The 20306-nt window shown below is 39.7% G+C and overlaps 1 protein-coding gene across 7 annotated transcripts in view; it reads left to right on the top strand.

Annotated features, from left to right (window-relative positions):
• The window catches only part of CTNND2 (catenin delta 2), a 688109-nt gene that overhangs the window by 486926 nt on the left and 180877 nt on the right, over window positions 1–20306 (top strand). For all 7 annotated transcript variants that reach the window (XM_030041721.1, XM_030041726.1, XM_030041725.1 and 4 more), the window contains one exon: window positions 19234–19366. In XM_030041721.1, coding sequence (XP_029897581.1) covers window positions 19234–19366 — 133 coding nt within the window. The remainder of the gene's footprint in view (window positions 1–19233; window positions 19367–20306) is intronic.

Raw genomic sequence — 20306 nt, 5'->3', positions numbered from 1 at the left:
TTCATTGCTCTTTAAAATTTCATGAGCTGTTATCTCTACAAAGTGGGATTTGCTGAAACTGCTCTGATCTTTTCAGCAGCTACTTCAGTCAGTGCCTCTCTGATCCAGTCGTGGTTTGGGTGGGCAGATGCAGGTTTCCTTCTGGAGGAACATTCCGCAGCTTGGGCAGGCTCCCGGCTGACTTCTCCTCTCCTCTGCAGTTCCCACGGCATGAGGTGGTCATGGAGGGTAATTTGTCCGAGTGTTGCCTTCTCCTGAGTTCAAATGGGGCTTTGGACTGGTTAGATTATGCTGAATCATCACAGCAAGCTATGGTATAGTTCTGGGATTTAACACTTCGATGTGTAGGGAACTGCCTGTCAATCAGGTCAGTTATACCTGGAGGTGACAGGCATTTGGCAACCCACCAAAGGAACAGGCAGTGGGTATGTTTTAAATGTGCAAGGCTCATAACTCTACCTCACAGCGTGCCTTTTTGAGCAGTTTTTTCCTTAAAATCCTTACTCTGAAATGTGCAGAAGGGAGGAAGAAGGTAGGCCTGCAGTTTGTCAATTTACTCTTAAAGTTAGGGAAACTTTGTTTGGCTCATGAGTTTTACAGTCAACTGAAGATAGTTTTGGAAAGACACAGGAGCAGGTTTAATGTGGTAATAAATGCGTTCTTAACAATTACTCACCAGAACTGTCAATAAAAGAAGATTGAAAATGGCTCGATTAGTTCAGTTACCTATTTCCTGGTTTAGTGGTACTTCTTGATCGATACCCCAGAGCGCTTCTAACTTGTGTCCTCCTTCCAGGATTGGTTAATTACTCATGAAATAGGCACGCAGCGTATTTGATCTCCAACTCTCAAAAGTCTTCTCCAGGATAACGGAAAAGTACATATCGCGTTTCTGGTTCTCCCTCACTGACATTGTACTTTCCCCATGAAGCAGGCCCCTGAGAGTCTGATGCTGTGCCTTGTACGCTTGTAGATACCATTTATGAAAAAAAGTACATTGGACAAAATGCAGTATCAATCTCTAACACATAAATTGCAATTAATAAAATACTCGGCAATGAATTTCAATTAAAAAAGAAACTCTTTTGATAATTTAATTTTGTTATCACTTAGAATAAAACATGCCATGTAAGTATATGGCTTCAATACATAAAAATTCAAATGTCTGAAAAATAAGTCTAGTGCTGAGCAATCATGTTGATAACTAAAATTTTGACAGTTCAAAATGTTATTATCCCTTGTCGACCCAGAAGGAGATCACTGCCAAGGCTAGCAGCATTCTCCAGAAACGTAAGCTTCTTACCTGGTTATAGTGGATGGTGAAAGTGTTTTTGTGGAAGATGGTGGGAATAGTATTTACATGTATACCAGCTGGTAAACAAATGAGACAGCTGAATAGATGGCAATAAAGACTGATAGGTATCGGTGAGTCTGGTGAGTGGTATCAGATAAATACTCGGCTATACTGTTTGCACATCCCAGACCCGTTCAAGATCTGTCATAAAATTGCCATTGAGAGTATGTAAAGTAAAATCCAACTTTTCAGGCAGATGGGTCTTCCTTTTCACATCTCGGCGTCGAGGAGTCATTCCATTATCACATTAAAAACCAAGAGCAAGTCTAACTTGCTGAAAGTCATGAAACTTCCCCAAGAGTTCAGCTGTGAGAGGCATTCACGTATTTTATTGACAACTTGGTAACAGAACAGGTAAAATGCTGACTTAAGGTGTCATTTTATTAAGTGCTATCCTCAGTGAGTATTTGTGATTGACCATTCTTGCAGCTGCATGCACGGGGATTATTTTATAATAAGCTGGGGAATTTTTTTTAAGCCTCTCTAGATGTGTATTGTGTATATATTCTCCAATCAGCATCATTTCTCAATACAGGGATATGAGGAACCTATTCAAGGAAATTCAATTTTTAGGGCAAGAGGAGAACACCTGACAACATAAATGAAAAACAGAACCTCTTTGGGCATGTGAAACAAATTGCCTCTTACTAAGCTTCTCTCATTTTCTTTTTGCACAGTGCTTGCTTAACAAATTGTACTCCTGATGGTTCTTTTTGTCTTAGATCTTTACCCTCTTTAAAACCATCCAAGTCTCGGTGATACTCTGCACCTCTATGGCAGCACTGGTAATAACATTTTGCCCTGGAGTTAGTGATTTTTATAGCAAGCTCTCAGAAATCTTTCAGAAGAGCCTTTCAGAAGGACCTTTTTATATAGGTAGCAAACCAGACGTATAGAGAGATGAAATGACATGGAAAAGATAACAATGCATTTATGCCTCCCATTTCCTTGTCTCTTGCTGTGCTTACTCTGCATGATCTCTGCCTGACCTACAGGGGTTTTTTTCTTAGTTTAATTCATTGAGTTTGTGGCTGTGAGTATATTGCTTTGCTTTTATCTCATGTCTTCAAGCCATAACTCTATCTCCTGACTCAAAGCGGCAGGACTGAAGGCTGAAGCTGAATTTCTTTCTTCTCTTCTCAGTGCTCTGATGCTCTGGAAGGAGAAATTGGCAGAGCTAAATAATTGTCAAGGAGAAAGAAGACGACAAACATAGCAGACCAAGATTTTCAAAATTGGCTAGTAATTTTAGGTGTGCTAATTTGGGGTGTACAATTTGACAAAGACTCACTTAGAGCCAGGCCCCTGTAGTTTGGCGGCCAAAATCATTGGCATCTTTTGATAATCTCGGCTACCTTAGTATGTTTTTAGATAACCTGATTTTAAACAGATAGCTAAAGCGAAATTTTATTAGCAAAGGTAATTAAAGTCTGTTGAAGATTAGGACTATTTTTACCACTTGTGTATTCTGGTCTTAACTATAACAAGAAAAGTTAACCTTCTAGAAAAGGTTATTACTTGGCTTCTGACAAGCTAGCTTTTAGTCTCCAGTTTGAAGGGGTGGCTTTAGACAAACGGCTCAGCCGCTGTTGGCTTTGTCTTGCAAACCGGTGGGAGCTGCAGAGCCGTGGCCCTAAGCAGACCTGCCTGGTGCGTCCTCCTAAGCAGCCCTGGGCTCGAAGGCCAGGCGGGTTTTGCAGGTGCAGAACTGGTTTGCCGTGGCCTCCTCGCTGCCGCTCCCCCCGCTTCGGCCAAAGAGGGGGGGCTGCTTCAAAATCAGATTGCATCGCTCCCGGGGGGGGAAGGCAGAACGAGCAGCAGAGCAGCTTCTGGAGCATCTTCAGTTTTCCGTGTGCTTTTGACACCTCTTGAACTGGGTGCGTTTATATAGTCTGGAGGCAGTAGTTGATGCATCATTTATACATCTGAATAAAAACAAAAGTTATTTTATAACCTCGTTTGTGATGTATTTCCTTACCTTAAATTCTAATCAAGCAGAGTTTGTAGTTGTACTGATTCCTAAGAAAGCAGTAAGTTGAAATAGGTATTGCCGATTCGCTTTTCTCCAAGAGCTGATTTATTGGTTTCCGTTGCTCTGAATTTGTGGTGAATTTTTAGGACATCTCCACACATGTTACATTTCAGCAGCAGGAGTCGGTGACTGATTAGTATGCAGAGATCGTTTTGGTCCTGGTCTTGCTTAATAGTACTAACCTCAAAATAAAAAGTTAATTAGAGTGAGTAAAGTTATTAAAAGTGCCTGTGTGATTTAAAAGCTGAAGTCTACATTTTCAGGAGAGTCTTAGGCATTTTGGAAACCTGATTAATTTAAAATCCTTTATGAGGTTACACAAAAATAGGACTTCGGCTTTAAATCACCTTGGTGATTTTGAAAATCTTACTCAGTGTCTTTCATCGTCTCACACAATAAATGGTAATCCTTCACAGGTGAAATTATCTTTATACCATTCGTAACTGTGGAAGAGTGCAAGGACATCATCATCAACAGCATATATTTAGTCAAAATCCTTCACAGAACCCAAGAGCCCTTCAGATAACAGTTCATTTTAAACTACCGTTATTTAGAAACAGTTAGATGAAGACACAAGCAGGTGTTTTTCTCATTTTAGTTCTTGACTGTCAGGAGAGGCTCGCGGCTGTTTGTGTTACGGTCGAGGTTACATTTCATAGCCCAGACGTATAAATCTGACGTACGCTGACAGCCAGCGCGCTGCGGGCTTAAGCGCGAGAAGAACAAGATGAGTCTGAGGGTCGCTGCGGGGAGGCAGGGCCCTTCCTCCAAAACTTCGTCTCCACATCAAGCACAGCAGTTCTCGGGTTGTCCGCGTACCTCCGCGTACGCGTTGTCCACATTGGCCCATAGAAAACTCGTTCGGTGCCGTCAGCCCGAGTACCAGGGAATAAAGCGTCCATAAGAGACCCGGTTGCTACTAACTGGGATTCTCGTTGCTGAATCCTCACCAGCAAACCGAAGACTCAACGAGCCTGGAGACCCATCTGCCTTTTCACCTCCAGCGACCCTCTTCAGTGGGAATTGACGGCCCGCGCCGAAATTAGCGTAAGAGATGCAAGACCACGTGCGTTTTCATTTTGAAGGGAGCTGGTACACTGGATGGGATGACGACGAGTAATCCGCGGGCTGCCCTCGGTGAGGGGGATGAGCTGCAGTGACGGGATGAAGGAGCTGCGAAGGACGTGGGACCGCTTCTAGTGAAGCGGCTGAGGGACTTCTCAAGCCCTTTAGTGTTTTGCTTATCTTCTGCGAAAGCATCTTCAGATGCTTGTGATAGCTCATGGTAGTATTGAATTCGTGTTCTAAGTGTACTATCTTGATGATGTAGTAGGTGTTTAATGCAGCTCTGCCTGTCTCCTTTTTTCTGCTTGTCTAGAATATCCTTGGTATTTAAGACTCACCCTTATGTCAGCTTCTTTATTGAAGAATGTGCTGCGGAAATTATGCTAATTAAGCTGGAGTGTAATTATGGGCTAGAAAGATTATTTCACAGTCAGAATTGAATTGTTGTAGATAAATGTGCATTAACTTAATAGTGTGCAGCTAATTAGTTTTGCTGTTTACTCACAGAAGTTAAAAAAAAAAGATGTAATCAGTTATACAAAAGCTTGAGAAATGGATCTATTGTAAAGCCAATAGGATGTGTACTCTGAATCTCTCTCTTTAATTATTGTTTTGCTGGAATTTTTCTGAGTTTTCCTATTCTGAAATTACAAAGGGCACAAGTAGCTAATTAACACACTTAACTTTATTTCTACTTAAAATATACATTGTACAAGTAAAATGTATGGTTGACAGTTAACGTATCTGTAATTCATGCTAAAGTGATTACAACATCAGGGTGTCTTGTGCTCTCCACAAAAGGTAAAATATTTTGGATCTCATTACCTAGCAAATGAAGGTAGAGACTTTATTTGCTGTGCATAGCTATTTTTTGTGTTCATCAGCAAGCTGAAATTTGTGTTTAGTATGTTTTAAGGGGGGAAAGAGCTAAGCACTTACACGCTGGACACTCTACACACTAAATACCACTTAGAATATTGCAGGTGCATAGTTGCGATAAAGTACTGAAAACCAAAGAACGCAGAATTACTTGACCTCTATCTGGAAGACTGAAAGCCCTGAGGAGTGTGCCAACAAACATGTAATTTTGTGTCTTCCAAAAATACCCATGTTTGCTGTACGTCTCAGACATTCCCGAGTGTGAAAGAAGGCTGCAGAACATTCTCCTTTATGTAAATTAGCATCAGCTTCTGGGAAAATCTAATATAGTCATTTGATTTGTGCATGTAAATTCATATATAGAAATTCTTTATAGGCCACCTCTGAGCATAATATTTCTTTCATTGACTTAGGAGTGAAAGAGACTTCAGGATAAATTAAAGTAGTGGTTAAAAAGTGCAATCTCAAACTGAAGTGTGATGTGCTCTGAACTTTGTCTGCAATGTGGCCTACAGAGCTTTGCTGTATGATCACCTTCCTTTCTGCTCAAATGAAAAAACCTAGAAGAGGGAGATACTTTTATGAAATGGAGAAAAATCATTTCAATAGCCTATATAGTGATTTCTCCACTAATAAATAAATAACACCAGATATAATATCCTCTGTTGCAGAACAGTTCCACAGCTTTTCCACACTGAGTTTTAATGAAAATAGATATCAGTTTCATTTTTATCAAATTATATCAAGAACACCGGCTCCTATGTGAATTCGTATTTGCCATTAGAAGAAAACTTATGAACGGCAAGTATTGACACGGACCTAAAAATATCTCAGACTTTTCCCACTCCCAGGCTCCCCTTGTGCAGACAACACAGCTGAAAATCTGTGGACTTTGTTGTGTTTGAACTTGACTTTGAAATTTGCAGCAGCAATTTGAAATATGAATTTCAAGATCATACAGATTTGTCTTAAAATGACCAGAAATGTAAAATTAAGCATGTGTAAGAAACATATTTTTTCTGCCTGCAGACATCAGTGGCTATTAAAAAAGGAAAGGGAAGGGGAGAAAAAAAAAAATCAAAGGCTGCTTCTGTATCGTGTTTGACAGGGAGTTGATTGCCAGCCTAGACAGAGAGTCCTTGTGTCTGTTCTGTGCAAGCATGCTCGCGTCTTCTGTAACGCAGGTTACGCTGTCCGGCCCCTGATCCGAGTCTGTCTCAGGGGAGGAGAGGGAAGGAAATAAACGGTTATCGGAATGGGTTCAGTGTCTCTGAGTGAGGGTTGATAGAGATGACTGGAACCACCTCTCATTATAGTTTTCATCAGTCTAGCAAATGAACCCACTGTTCATTTTTGGGAGCGTTTTAGAGCAAAATCTAATTTCTTAAGTGATAATCTACTCAAAAGTGAATAGATTCATATAGGGTACATATGCTACATGACTTGCGCATACTGCAGAATCAATACTCAAGTCTTTAACCACAGTTTAAACTACTTTTAATTCTAAACTCACCAGAAGTCTATTTTATAAACAACTGGGGTATCAGTTGCTTAGTTGTATGTAACCATGATCTGAGGTCGGTCGCTGATGGCTGAGGCGATCATTCATGTTAGAGCTGTAAATACTGGAGGGTTTTGTAGCTGGAGTCGATGCTGTCAGCTGAGCACATAGAGGACGGTTTCAAAGTCGGAGGCAGTGGTGTCGTCCTTTCAGCTTAAATAAGGAAATTTAGGGGGACAAGGTTACCCAAAGTCTGGAAGGGAATTAGCTCTGAGGTGAAGAAGGGAACGGTGCAATTCACAGTCTGTACTTCTTGCGGTTGGCAGAATATATTGCAGAGTATCACACACCAGCTAAATTCTTGGATCGGTGAAGGAAACAGGCACTGGAATTCAGTGTATGAGATGAAAAATCCCACCCAGAACGTGTTGCATGGAAATAAGTACCATACAAGTAAGTACCATACGAGTACCGTCCTTCTTCTGTATGTAGCTGTACTTCCACAGGCTGAGGAAAGATTTTTGATAGATTGAGGCACATACTTTCCCTTAATATATTCAAGTTTCAAAACCCTCTTTAAGATATTGATTCTGATTTCTAAATGACAGATCCTTGGCAGTATTTCTCTCATTTTTTAATAAGGGCAATTGCCCAGAATCAATAGCGTGATTATTTTCTGCAGTGGATTTATTAGATATATACAGTGTTTCACAGTTCAGCTGGAAACATTTCTGTAGAAGTGCTGTGCAGAACAGTCTGCAGCCGCATTCTTTTTGTCAAGGATAGAAAAGTCATGTCCCAGTTGTAACCTGATAGGATGTCAGCTAAGGGAGGAGCTGGTTTTCCCCATTCAAAGGGTGTTTTTCTGTGAGTTGTATTTTACTGATGTAAAACTATCAAATATACATGAGATGTCTATTTTACGTTTATTTAAAATCTACAGCCTACTTCTGTGCTAAACTCTGAGTATTGTCCATGTAAAGTATTTTTTCTCTGGTTTAGCATTTGCATTGTTTTTTTAGGTAAGACACGGTATTCTTGGTCTGGTTTTGCCGCTGACACAGCAGTTGAGGGTTGTGGATTTCCCTGGTGTTGTAGAGCACTGGTAGTACTTTCTGTTAATCATATCTGTCCGTTGATGAGCTCGTCACTCTTCTGCTGGCTTTTGGGTCATTGTGGAGAGTCGCTGGGTTATCCTGTGGCCTGAACAGAGATGTTACCGTGCTAGATACCCAGCTCGAAACCATCCTTTCTCCATTTACTTCCCCCTGCAAGTGCAGAAATACAGCCTTGTTTTCTGATTTAGTACTTTGGAAAGTGGGATATGTATTATGTTTGTTGGTGCTTTGAGTAGAATAGGACAAGATTGAAATACCCTGTTAGAAACAACAGCAATAAAAAAGCACTCCTTCTGAATGGATATGTGTGACAACTTTTTTTTTTTTTTTTTTTTTTTTTTTTCCATTTACAAACTGGAACTGTTATTAGGGTCAACAAAATCTGAGGTTGATTAAAATTTCCCTACACGAGGCCATCTTTAGCTTGAGCAATGTATGCTGCAGCATACGTGCCAAGTAGCAGGTGACTTGGCAGTCAGAAATTGGCTTTGATGGCCCAGAAGGTCTCTTCTTGTCCTGCGCTCCCCTGAAATCCTGACCAGATCCTCTGCATTTTTATATTCTTGAAAACCTTTTGCAGTCAGCTAACAGTGAATCGGTGTATTTGGTTCAGAGAGTTGAAAACTAGGGCTGAGGATTTAATAGTGGCTCTTCGAACTTTTGCCAATTTTTTTTATTCTTCCCCTGTGAGAGAGGCATGTAAGCGCTGTCTCTCTTTACCCATGCCTGACATGAAGATGATGATATCTGCATTAGGAGAGTTCCCTAGAATTTCTACAGTGCTTTGAAGTAGATGAAAAGTATGTGATGGGAAGTAGCAATATTTGACTGTCACTACTCATTACTGGTGGATATTTTTCCTTCCATCCAACAGCTTTCCATTTGAGCAATTTTTTAACAATTTGACTCTCGTTATTGATCCCATGAACTTTCTGTCTCCTGAGTGTCAAGTGTATCTTGCATTATTACATTGTTTTGGTGGTTGTACATTGAGATACATCATGCTAGCGTGCTGGAGGTCAGTTTTTTCATGCTTAATGAAAACTGAAATAAAGGCAGCAAGGAAAAGCCATTAGTCTGTATTTCCCTTTGACAAGATCAAATTCAAGTGCATTTATAGAACTGTACAGCTTGCAACTTTAATGAACAGAATTAGTTCCTCTGTTTCTCCAAAAGATTGAATAGGAGTCTAGTTGTAAGAAAAGAAGATGAGAATGGTTTGTTGTTTGTGGTTTTTTTAATTCAATATTAGAAATTTATGCGTCTTTTTCTCTTGGCTTTCCAGACTTGGTGTTTCTTGGCAAATTCTGGGGCTTATCAATTTGTATGATATTTTGAGTCACCTTTAAGTTTTATCGTTTAATATTCATTATTTAAGCATCAAAAGAATGTCTTCTCTGAAGAGTTTACTGCGCTGGGGAAGACAGGGAGTGCTGCAAAGTGTTACATAGATAAGAACGATGCCTGGGCATCTATGTGTGGAGATAAGGTGAGAGTTGCTGCTTCGCAGCAACAAAGGAAGCCAGTAGTGTACTCGATGGAGTGATCACTAAGGAATGAGATAGCATGAGATATTTAGGATTAATACTTTTTAATACTTCAGATGGACACCCTTTTCTTGCCCCCACCCCGGCTGTAAAAAGTACTTCTGCAGCTTGTGCTAAACCGTATGCACGGTTGGCATTTCCCGTTGTCTGCTGTTTGCATACACAGAAAATACCCGGGTTCTGGTGGTAGCGGTCCCTGCTTTCCCATGGCAGTCTGCAGGTTACCCAGATGGCGATCTGCCCAAGCTTTTTATTTGCAGATAGGAGGGAAACATGCAGTTTCATTGCTTTTTTATTTTGCCAAGCCTGAAAAGGCTTGATTTTCAGTCGTCCCTGCTGGAAAAGCATAGAAGCAGTTCTTCTGTCACCGCCACGCAACTCGGGAGATCTGCTGGGGCCAGAAGCTTGATCAGGCAAAGAGAGCAACGCGGAGAGATGATCCATGTGTTGTCACGTTGGTTATTGTGACACTCATTATGCTTAATAATGTGGCATTAAAAGCTTTGACTCGAGAGAGGTGGAGTGCACCAAAACCTTTTAGGAGCTCTCATGGTGCTGGTTATTTCAAAAAATACCATGGATGCTCTGAGACTTTCAGGGAGTATTTTGTGTGCCAGCTTCCTCTCCTGCAGATGAGCGTGGTTTGAATTGTTAACACTGGTGCTGTTAGGCTAATGCTAAAGTGTTCCTGCTGCTTTTTGCTCTCTTTTTTTATAGCTGCAATGGTTAGGTGTTATGATGCATGTAGGGAAATAAAATAAGTATCTTCCTTTCTAAAGTGCTCCTCCCATTTTCCTAGGAAATTCAGGGTTCTGTGGAGTAATGTTTGTTCTTTAGAAGGCATACGTTTCTATATGGCCAGATGGAAGCAGGACCTCAAAAGCTTTTTTCTTTTGTTGTGGAAATACAGAAAGGTTTAAGAGCCTCTGAATGGGAACACTAGTTCTAGAAAAGGAGACAATTTTGATTTACAGGTCTCCAGAGACAGAGAATCTATCAAACCTCAGAGAAAGGCATTAAAGTAAATGACTGTGTCTGACAAAGTAAGTCAATGACAGAGTCAAGGCTGTGGAATCCCTCAGGTCTGTCTACTGCTTTAATCTCCTGTCTACGTTTCCACCTTTCTGATCTATGAGGAAAACATATCCACATCTGTAGCAGCTGTTCTGCCAGTGAACAACATTTCACAATCTTCTGAAATCTTCTCTGTGAAGTGTGAACTCCTGTAGATGGAGAGGAGCAAGTGTAAGCTGGTCTCTCAGGGAAGGGTTAACTTGGCATATTTTCACAGCTGCAATGTATTAAGCTACTGTAAGGCCCATCTGTAGTAGGGGGTCAGAAAAATGTTAGGCATTGCAGGGAGAAAGGGGATAAATTAGGCAGCTTAAAGACTTCATGATAGCTTATCTAATTCGCCTCTTACTCGCCTTTGCAGAAGCAGTCCCTGTATATGCAAATGCCTGCAGAGGAAGAGATAAACAAGATTTTCAAGACTGTTTCAGCTCAGCAGCCCCAAAATACAAATGCCACTTTCTAACAAAAAACAAGCAAACAAACAAACAAAACACTAAACAAACCAAATAGTAAAAATGGCAAAATTAAAGATGTCCTAAAGCACCAAAGTGCCTAATTTTTCTCTGCTCTCAACCCCACAGTCTAGAGGAGAGATAAAATTATACCAGCTACAGCAGGTTATGGCTACCTCAGGACACAGGCAACTCTTTTTTCACTGGGAGTGAGGGAATTAAATATTTATAGATCAGTACTGATAGCGTGAAAGATTATTTCATAAAGGTTCATAAATACATTTCAATTAAAAAGACATTTGTAAAAGAAATCGGGGTAACCTTGAGCAGATAATGCTTGTACCTCTGAATGTAATCATGTTGAATTGGAGGCAGTAACCTAGAGCTGTAAATAGTACCACGTGGGCCAGCGTCAGGTAATCTTTACTCAACTGTATCATCTTCAAAATCTTTTCCTCTTAAGGTGAAAATGTTCAAGAAATCTACGGACAGTTCAGCTCCAGACCATTTTTGTTATGTTGAAGCAGTTCTCATCTTGCCTCTTCGCAAGCTCGTTTCTTATGGTTTTCTTATTTTAAAATCTAAATCACAGGTAGTAATGTCAAAACAGAAAAGTGATGCCTTATTGGAGAACATATAAAGGACACAAAGGCAGAACTGCAGGAGGGTATATTTGCCGTTGTACAAGTCAGTTTTAGCCCATTGCTGTATCGGAGAGGTGATTTTTTTGAAGTGCTGGATTAGCCCTGAGCCCTCAGGTTTATGGTTCTGGTGAAGACCTGGGACACGCTGAGCATCTCCATCGCTGCTTGGCAGCGCTGGGCAGGAATCCTGTGCGCCTGCCACAGCACAGCCTCCTCTGCACCTCGTTAGCAGACACAAATACATTGTAAAAACCACATTTGTGATGAATCTGTGTAAGCACTACTGCATGGTGGTTCTAGTTTAAGCCACATAGAAGCGTAAACCAAGGAAAATGTCATAATCCAAGAGCAGCACCCAGGTTTTCTGCAGGATTGCCAAACATTTGTACAGCTGTTTTACATTCAGCTGTGCTAAGTTTGAAATCTAGGGAAGATGTAAGCTACATGCTTAGCTAAAAATAAAGTCTATATTGAAGTGCAGTCAAATGTTGTTGACTGCTCATGTATTATACACTTAAATATTTAAATAGTACATTGCCAGAATGCAAAGTGTTGCCCATTTGCATCAGTGAAATTATTGATCGAGTAAAGTGTGGCCAGGTATGGCAGATAATATTCTAACACTGCGCATACTAACAGGTCACAGTCTGCCTGGGTAAGTAGCTCCGGTGTGTTACTCAAATGAAAATCAGTAACTGTTGGGCCAAGCGTATCTCTCTAATGTTTGCCTGCTCAATGCTGACAAGCTCTGAAATAAATGTTTCCCATACCTCAAGCATCAGTAGAATCTGTAGTGAAATGCTTCCTGCTCTTTCTTATTCCATTTGTACCATTCATACAATTTTTTGCCTGCAAATCAAATTTACAGTTGTGCATGTATTAAAAAAAATAATAAGCAATGCAGCAATGAAGAGGTTATTGCGATTGTTTTTTAATGTTACAAAGCCATTTGGCAAGCATGCTGCTCTAGCACCAGCAGCTCTTCAGAAAGTGTCAAGAACTCCATTAGAGGAAGAAACAAATGGTGAAGATTGGTGAGATTCAAGAATTGCAGGTTGGGCGAGATGTTTACGTTTACTCTGATCCTGTGACACTGGATGCATTTGCGTCAGTCATACGGAGCACCCCACACAGGCTGCGGTTTTCAGGTTGGAATAAACAACAGCACAGATGGACTTCTTTGTTTCATTAGAACTTACATTTTTATTCATAGAAGATACATCTGCGGTGCCTCTTCTCTGTCCTTACTTCTGGTGCTTCCAAATTTAGCCTAAACTATGTCAGATTATTTTGTTCCTAACTTTTCCAGTAGTCTGGGTTTGGTTTATCTTTCTTGAAAGGACAAAAGAGAAGTACAGGGAGCTCTCTGCTGAGGAGGGTTCATTGCTGCCCTAAGGGGTTTGTATTAAGCCCAAACCTGCTGTTGTTGCTTGTTGTACACTTCTTTGGCCAGGTTTGACTAGAGAAGACAGTATGGTGAAGGGTTTTGAGGGTTTTCCAACGTGAGTGGAACAGAGATTGACATCTCTGTATTTTATTTCCTAAAATTGTGTGCTAAAGGTACCCAGTGTTCATGTGTTACATTTTCAAAGCAAATATAGTAGTTCTGCCTCCTCTTGAACTGTAGCAGATCATTCAGACAGGGCTGACGATCTGTGTTTATGTATGTGCTTGCATATGGTAAAGTATGTTTGAAAAGGGAAAATACTTTAAGGAAATACTTCACATTTAACTCCCAATAAATTAACTGTAATAAGTACGTGTTCACTTTTGTTTGACCAGCTGTCATAGAATCACAGAAAGAAAATGAGGGAACGAGCTGTTAGATGGCTTCTTCCTCTTTATATCATAGTCCTTGTCTGTGGATTACGTTTAAGTATTTTTTTATTTTTTTTTACCAGTTAAATTTAACATCTTGTCTTTGCTCTTTTTCAATGTACTAAGATAAACTCCTTAGAGAGAGATTCCTGTAGTATTGGTATATTCCCTTCCAAATATTTTTAATAGAAGTAAATTTCTCCCTTTAAACATGGGAGATAGTTCTTTCTTTGATCTCCTCTTGGCTTTTGATTAGTTCTCCTCGTGTTTGATCCTGAACTACATGTAGTTTGTTTTTTTCCTAGTACTACCAGAAAACCATTCTCGCAGCTCTCCTTTCAGAAATGAGGCAAAAGAGTTTTTCAGGCTTTTTTTTATTGAATTTGGGGTGGAGTGAAGCAAACAGAAGGGTACATCTGTGTAGGCAGAAGTTCAGCAGAAAGTTTTGAAGACTGGCATTAGCAATGCCACAATGTATACGAGTTAGAAATCTAGGAAGAGTATCCTTCCAATCAGATTGTAATGTCTTTGCCTTGGAGCAGCACTCCATATATGAAAATCTCTCCTTCACCAGTCTAAGACTGTCTCACGTATACGCATGCGTATTAAGGCAGGCGGGCACATACTGACCAGTCTGGTTTAAACATACAGTTTTGTAATAAATATAACTAAAAACTGAGCGTTCTCTTTCTTTGATAAATGCTTGGTGGTAGTTCAGCCTTTGTCAAGCATATGGTTCTTTATAGCAGGCGTCTTCACGGCGCTGCCTTTGGGGAATGCTGCTGAGACGGGAATAGCTCTGGGTGTCAGTGCTTGCCTGTGCCAACTGCTTGATTAGATGTGAATGTTCTGCTCTAATAATGTAAATCAGAAATAAGAACCCAAGCTCTCGTGAGATTCACTGTGACCAATGGATGCAGAGTGGACAGAGCCATCACACCTGCTTCTCCAATGCTGCGTAGAAGCCTTAGTTACCAGTTGGAGACCTATGCTTTTAAAACTTATTTTGTAGCCTTTTTAAAATCAGTGCAGGTATAGATGTAGCAGGAGTTTTGGCTTTGCTTTTCTGTGTGTCATCAGCATTTGCCGTAGCAGAAGAAGAAAATTTTGGCATAATTCAAGCAAATATTCAGATGCAGTACATACTCTGTATTCAGCAGCACCTTTAAGTGATCCACATAGCCAGTGCACTCACCTGTGTTACTAACAATCTCTTTTAAGTCTGCATCTGCTTTACTTTCTGACTTGTGCATGTGATATGACGGCAGGAGGAGGAATTGGTTTTGATGCAATACTTGCTGTACCCAAGTCAGCCTGGATTTCTTGGTGCTACCGCTTCTGCTGCTCATTTTCGGAGTAGTTGTGTCTCACGTCCAGCTCCTCGTTGATTCTCTTCAGTTGTTCACAGATAAAATGTAGCCTATTGTGATACTCTAGGCATACATATTGCCAGCTTACATATAACTCCGTGTTCCCCTTTGGGTCCTCTTCCAGCCCTGGAACAGCAGCCTGCTGTAATCCATGGAATGCATTAGTCACCACTTCAAGCTAAAACCTTCTGCAGGATTCAAAACGAGACCAATCCTACATTCCTAGAGCACAGTTTCCATCAAAGAAAGAAGGTGGAACACCTTAGCATGCTTTGGTCAGTCTCCTCAGATGAGGATGCTTCCTAGAAATAATGCACTTTTACAACCTGCCGAAATATTTGGAGCATACGGCAAATGCTGAAGTTGTGGCACAGCTGTGACTCTCTTGTGGAAAACCCACACCACCACCAGAAGCCTTTAGCTGACCTGAACGGCTTTGGCATTGGTATTCCAAGGGAAACGTAGGCAATAGCAGAAGGTCTTGCATGTACAGATGCTAGCTTACTCTTCATTTTTGGATCAACTACACAGACACTTTGTTAGCATTCTCAGAAATTGCCTGCCATGCACCTCCTCTGATTTACTCCAGCCTTCTGGCTTGTTTCACCATCCGTGTGGATCGCCTCACTCAGATTTTGTAAGCGTGGGGATGTTAATAAAGGACACAGGCTCAGCTAGTGTTTATTTAGGATATTCACTACAGTTTCAAATTTTGCTTAATTCTACTTTATAATTTTGCTAGGGATTGGATCCTCGTATGTTGCCAGTTTAACTAATTTCCATGTGGCACAATATCAGATGTTCCTCAGAATTGGAGGTAGATTTGATTTTCATTATCCTTCTCCCTTCCTTTAATCTGACCCTTATCTTGATCAAGTACTGACCCTACTACTGCTTTTTGTTGGTAGGCAGTAAAGATATTTTGCCATCTAATTTCAATTACTTTTTCAGGGTGCAACCCAGTTTATTCCCGCTCTTGACTTCTATAACACACCTCCCTTCCCTACTAGTTTTTTCATCTTACTTTTTGTTTGACTCTCTATTTTAATATGTATTTTTTGTCATATAGGTATGCTTGGAGCCATGGCCTAAAAGTTCCCCCACATGTATGCAAAATGTTCCAGATAGTTTTGTACCTTTGTCTTCAAGAAATTCCGGTCTTCCTCCCTTCTCAAGACCTCTGCCAATTGACTTCATTAAGTAGCCTTCCTAACTTTCCAAAAATAAGCCAACTTAAAAAAAAAAAAAAAATCAGTATTTCAGTTTTTCAAGTAAATGTTGTTAATAGTGCCACAAGCTTGCTGTCCTTAAAAAAAAAAAAAAAAAAAAAAAAACCTCTTGTTTTTCTAGCTCACTTTTTTTTCCAGCTATAAGAGACTTGTATAAAACAAATGAAAAATTTAAACCCCTGGAAACTAGTCCTTCTTGCCCTGAAGGCTTCTAAAATTATCACAATTATTCAAGCAGCCTTAACTGTTGACAGAAGTTTTTGTTTGTATTATATAGCTACCGTATTTCATTTAGAAACTGCTAAAAATATAATCATCTTAGAGACCATCTGCTTGAAATGACAGTGCATACTGGGGCTAAATTTTTAAACTTTTTTTCCTGCTTTGTTCATTATCTCTCCTAAAACCGGTTACATGACAAACTCAGTATTCATTGCTAAGGGTTACTTTTGTGAATTAATTTTCTACTTACGTGCAATGTGCACGCAATCATTTTCAACAAGTATTCATACATCACTTATTTGCTAACTTTTCTTCTGGGAGATCAGAGGGGAAGAGTAGGCACAGCCTTGTTTTCATATGTAAGTACCATGTTAAGACTGGAGGTTCATCAGAGCAATTAACTGTAGCTTTGACGAAGGGACCTTTTCCTTTTTGCCCCCTCATTGCCTGTTCTGGCCTGGATTCCAGGAGAAGAGGCAGAAGAGCTGGTTGTCAGGGTCCGTGCTGTGCTGCTGCAGGTAACGGGCTTCTGGGTTGGTTGTTTTCTGTTCAAGTAATACACATACTATGAAGGAGGAAAATTCCTTTGGAAGAGAATTTGGTGATAGAAGTTCCAACACTTTCCAGTATAGTTATTTGGTGTAAAACAACTCATTTCAAATGTTCTTCCTCGTTGTCTTGTCATACAAGCTGTTTTCTTCAGTTATTTTGTATCATCTCCAAAATACCAACACCTGCACTTGGCATCTGGGATTGAAAATGAGAATAAATTAGAAGTGGAGGTATGATAATTAATTTGTCCTCAGTAAGGTTGGTGGGTTTTGGGTTTTCATTTTTTATTTTTATTTTAAAAAATAATCTGGAAGGTGTCTTTGGTTGGCTGAGAGCCATGTATATATGCAGCAGGTCTAATATGTTTGAAGAACCTATTAACGAGTGTTAACATGGTTAACAGTAAGAAAGCAAATACAAGAGGAAGCTAACACATCAAATAACGTTGTTTCTATCACCTCTCTCAATTTATGATTTGTTTATGGGTTTGTACTACCCATTCTTAAACAGCAATAAGTGCTCAACCAAAGAATCACTTCCTTTTCACCTGTTAACAGAGTCATAGTAAGCTGGTATACGCAGAAAATGGGGTGTTTGCCATCTTCGGCTGCCGAAGTTTCTAGCCTTCCCTGATACCTTTTACAATGTTGTCTGACTTTTCAAAATACCAATTCAATGTTAAGATCTTTCTGACATATGCAAAAGGTCTCTTGTAGAAGCTTCCCAACAGTCTGTATCATCTAAAGACTCACTGGAATAGTCCGTATGTGATTTATTATTACATCTGCATGGTTTCTTTGTATTAAACATTTAATGTGAAATTTAATATTCATGAGTTAACATCTGTTATGTCGGAAGAGAAATAGCTGATGAAATTCTGAGTGTATTTTTTTATATCTCCTATTTATATTCTGGATCTTCATAAAGATGCAATTATAATGACAATTCTTAATTTGGCAAACAACCCGTATGAGAAGAGAACAGACAATACCTCTGTTCTGTAGTAATTCATTATTATTGTAAAATGAGCCTTGTTTCAATGAAATGTCTTGGAGAACTGTTGTGCTTAAAGTGTGAGATGCCTGATTTTACTTGAGACAGACTGCAGAGCTACTGTCAATTCCCCCAGTGATGTATGCTTGGCCTCAGTGCAGCAGAATCCCTATAATTTGGGAAGGTAACTAATAATCAGGAGTATTTTTTCAAATGTTATAGTTCACTCTGCAACAGCTCTTGTGGGTTTTTTGGCAATGAACTCCCAGGTGATCACGGTAACTGCAACAGAGAACCTACAAACTTTTTCACACGTCACTTTTTTCCCCTAATTTCCGTCTATTACCTTGTATGTGTAGCATTAGATGGAAGATGGTCAAAATATTTCTATCGCACAAGAAAATAGCTCTTAGGGAAAAGGCGTGTGAAAATTAAGTATCTTACGCAGAGTGGCTGCATGCATCTCTGGCTCTTGGAACACAAAGTCCATGAATGCTTTTACCCTTAAACACAGAGGGGGGAAATTTACCTGAAGTGACAGATTGATTTTAAGTTCAGTTCTGGAAGCTGCAGAATACCTGCTGGGACTTGTTCAACACACTTGGATTCAGTTGTTTCATTTGATGCTAATGGTGTTTCATGCTTTGTAGGATTAAAGAAAAGTACAAAGACCGAGTCTTTATATTTGCCTAGCTGCTTTAGATTGAGTAGAATGAATGAAGTTTTAAAAGTAATCTGATGTATAAGTGTGTTTTGTACAATTGTAAAATTAGAGAATCACAGAAGGGCTGAGGTTGGCAGGGACCTCTGGAGGTCATCTGGTCCAACCGCCTGCTCAAGCACAGCCAGAACTGTATAATAGTTTTACATTGAGCATGGACTGTATCTGGAAAAAATAAACCAAAAGACAAAATCGGTCATTGCTTGCTATGTAAGATACATCAAACAAAGATTGCAGTACGTAAAAAGAACTTTTTGACAAACTAGCATTTCTTAGAAAATCATTTGTGGTTCTGATTCCAGCCTCCACATTTTAATAGAGGAAAGTATAATGGTATGAGCATGTATTTTCTTTCTTTTCTTATATTAAGATTTCATATAGCCATTTTTATTTAGGAAACTTTAGCAGCTAGAGACCTAACTCCATAAAGTTATTTACTCTAATTAAACTTTATGTAACCTTTTTTTTTTTTTTGCAGACAAGTACACTTTAAAATGAAAAATAGCTTCTAATTTGATTTAATGTTTGCTTTAAAATAATGGGAAAAAAAAAATCAAGATTTTACTTAGATGTGTCTGTCTTCTTTGTTGACCCAACTGTTGCCACATTTATCCACTAATAGCAGAATTTTTGATGAATCATTCTTGTTTGTTTTCACACAGAGAGTTCGGATGGCGAGATCCAGAGCTTCCAGAAGTTATACAGATGTTACAGCATCAGTTTCCCTCAGTACAGTCCAATGCTGCAGCCTACTTACAACACCTCTGTTTTGGAGACAATAAAATAAAAGCAGAGGTAAGATTTATAAACCCTTTTTTCAGCAGTGATGCTGTCTGCCAGTTACCATCACCAATTATTTATATGTACTTTAAAGAGAGTTACAAGAGAAATCGTGTGTATATGTCTGGACCCATTCTACTCAAGCTTTCACTTAAGTAATTTGTTACCATTAGAGAAAGTAAAAAATGCATAAAATATTATTGTCACTCATTTTTTTTGTTTGGTTTTGAATATTTTGATTGATTGCATACCATTTAAACACTGTATCAGTAGTTGTTCAGTAAACAGCTAGTGGTATAGTCTTGATCTTACTGAAGCATATGGGCATTTCCTTAGGATTTTGAGAGAGAGAGATTTGGACACTAAATACATACACAGAAGATGAAAATTAAGCAAAAGGATTCTGAATCAAAGCCTGCTTTAATGTATGATTGTGTGAATAGAGTTTAATTTCACTGGGTTTGCAGCTTGAACTGTGATCGTTGGTCTGTGATCTTGAAATTCAGTGCAGATTGTATCTAAAATGTAATTCAAACAGCAATATAGACTTTGTTCTGTACCTGTCGCTGGTCGGTACTTCTTGCTTGCTTGTTCCCTGTGGTTAATGGGACCAGTTCAGCTTTTGGCACAAGTTGAAACAGAAGGAAGGCAGCTCTGAAGGATCTGACAAACACACAGGAGTCAATTAAAATTGAATGAGTGAAGCTGTTACCAGCCCCAGCTGCCTCCCCTGGCCCTCTCAGAGATACTGCTAATCAGGGACATGTGGCATGCACATAAATCTGTGCCTGTACTGGCATCTCTTAGCCTGGCATGTAAAGGTAAACCGAGATCAAGATCCGCTATTGCTTATTTGCCAGAACTGAGCAGTGATGCTGGCGTGCTAGTGCTTCGTTATCCTCACCCTCAGCACGTACCACTCTGGATCTATCCGGCTACAGCAGTTTTCCCTTCT

The sequence above is a fragment of the Aquila chrysaetos genome, chromosome 18 (genome assembly GCF_900496995.4).
Source record: "Aquila chrysaetos chrysaetos chromosome 18, bAquChr1.4, whole genome shotgun sequence".
NCBI lineage: Eukaryota > Metazoa > Chordata > Aves > Accipitriformes > Accipitridae > Aquila > Aquila chrysaetos.
This window is presented reverse-complemented; position numbering and strand designations above follow the sequence as displayed.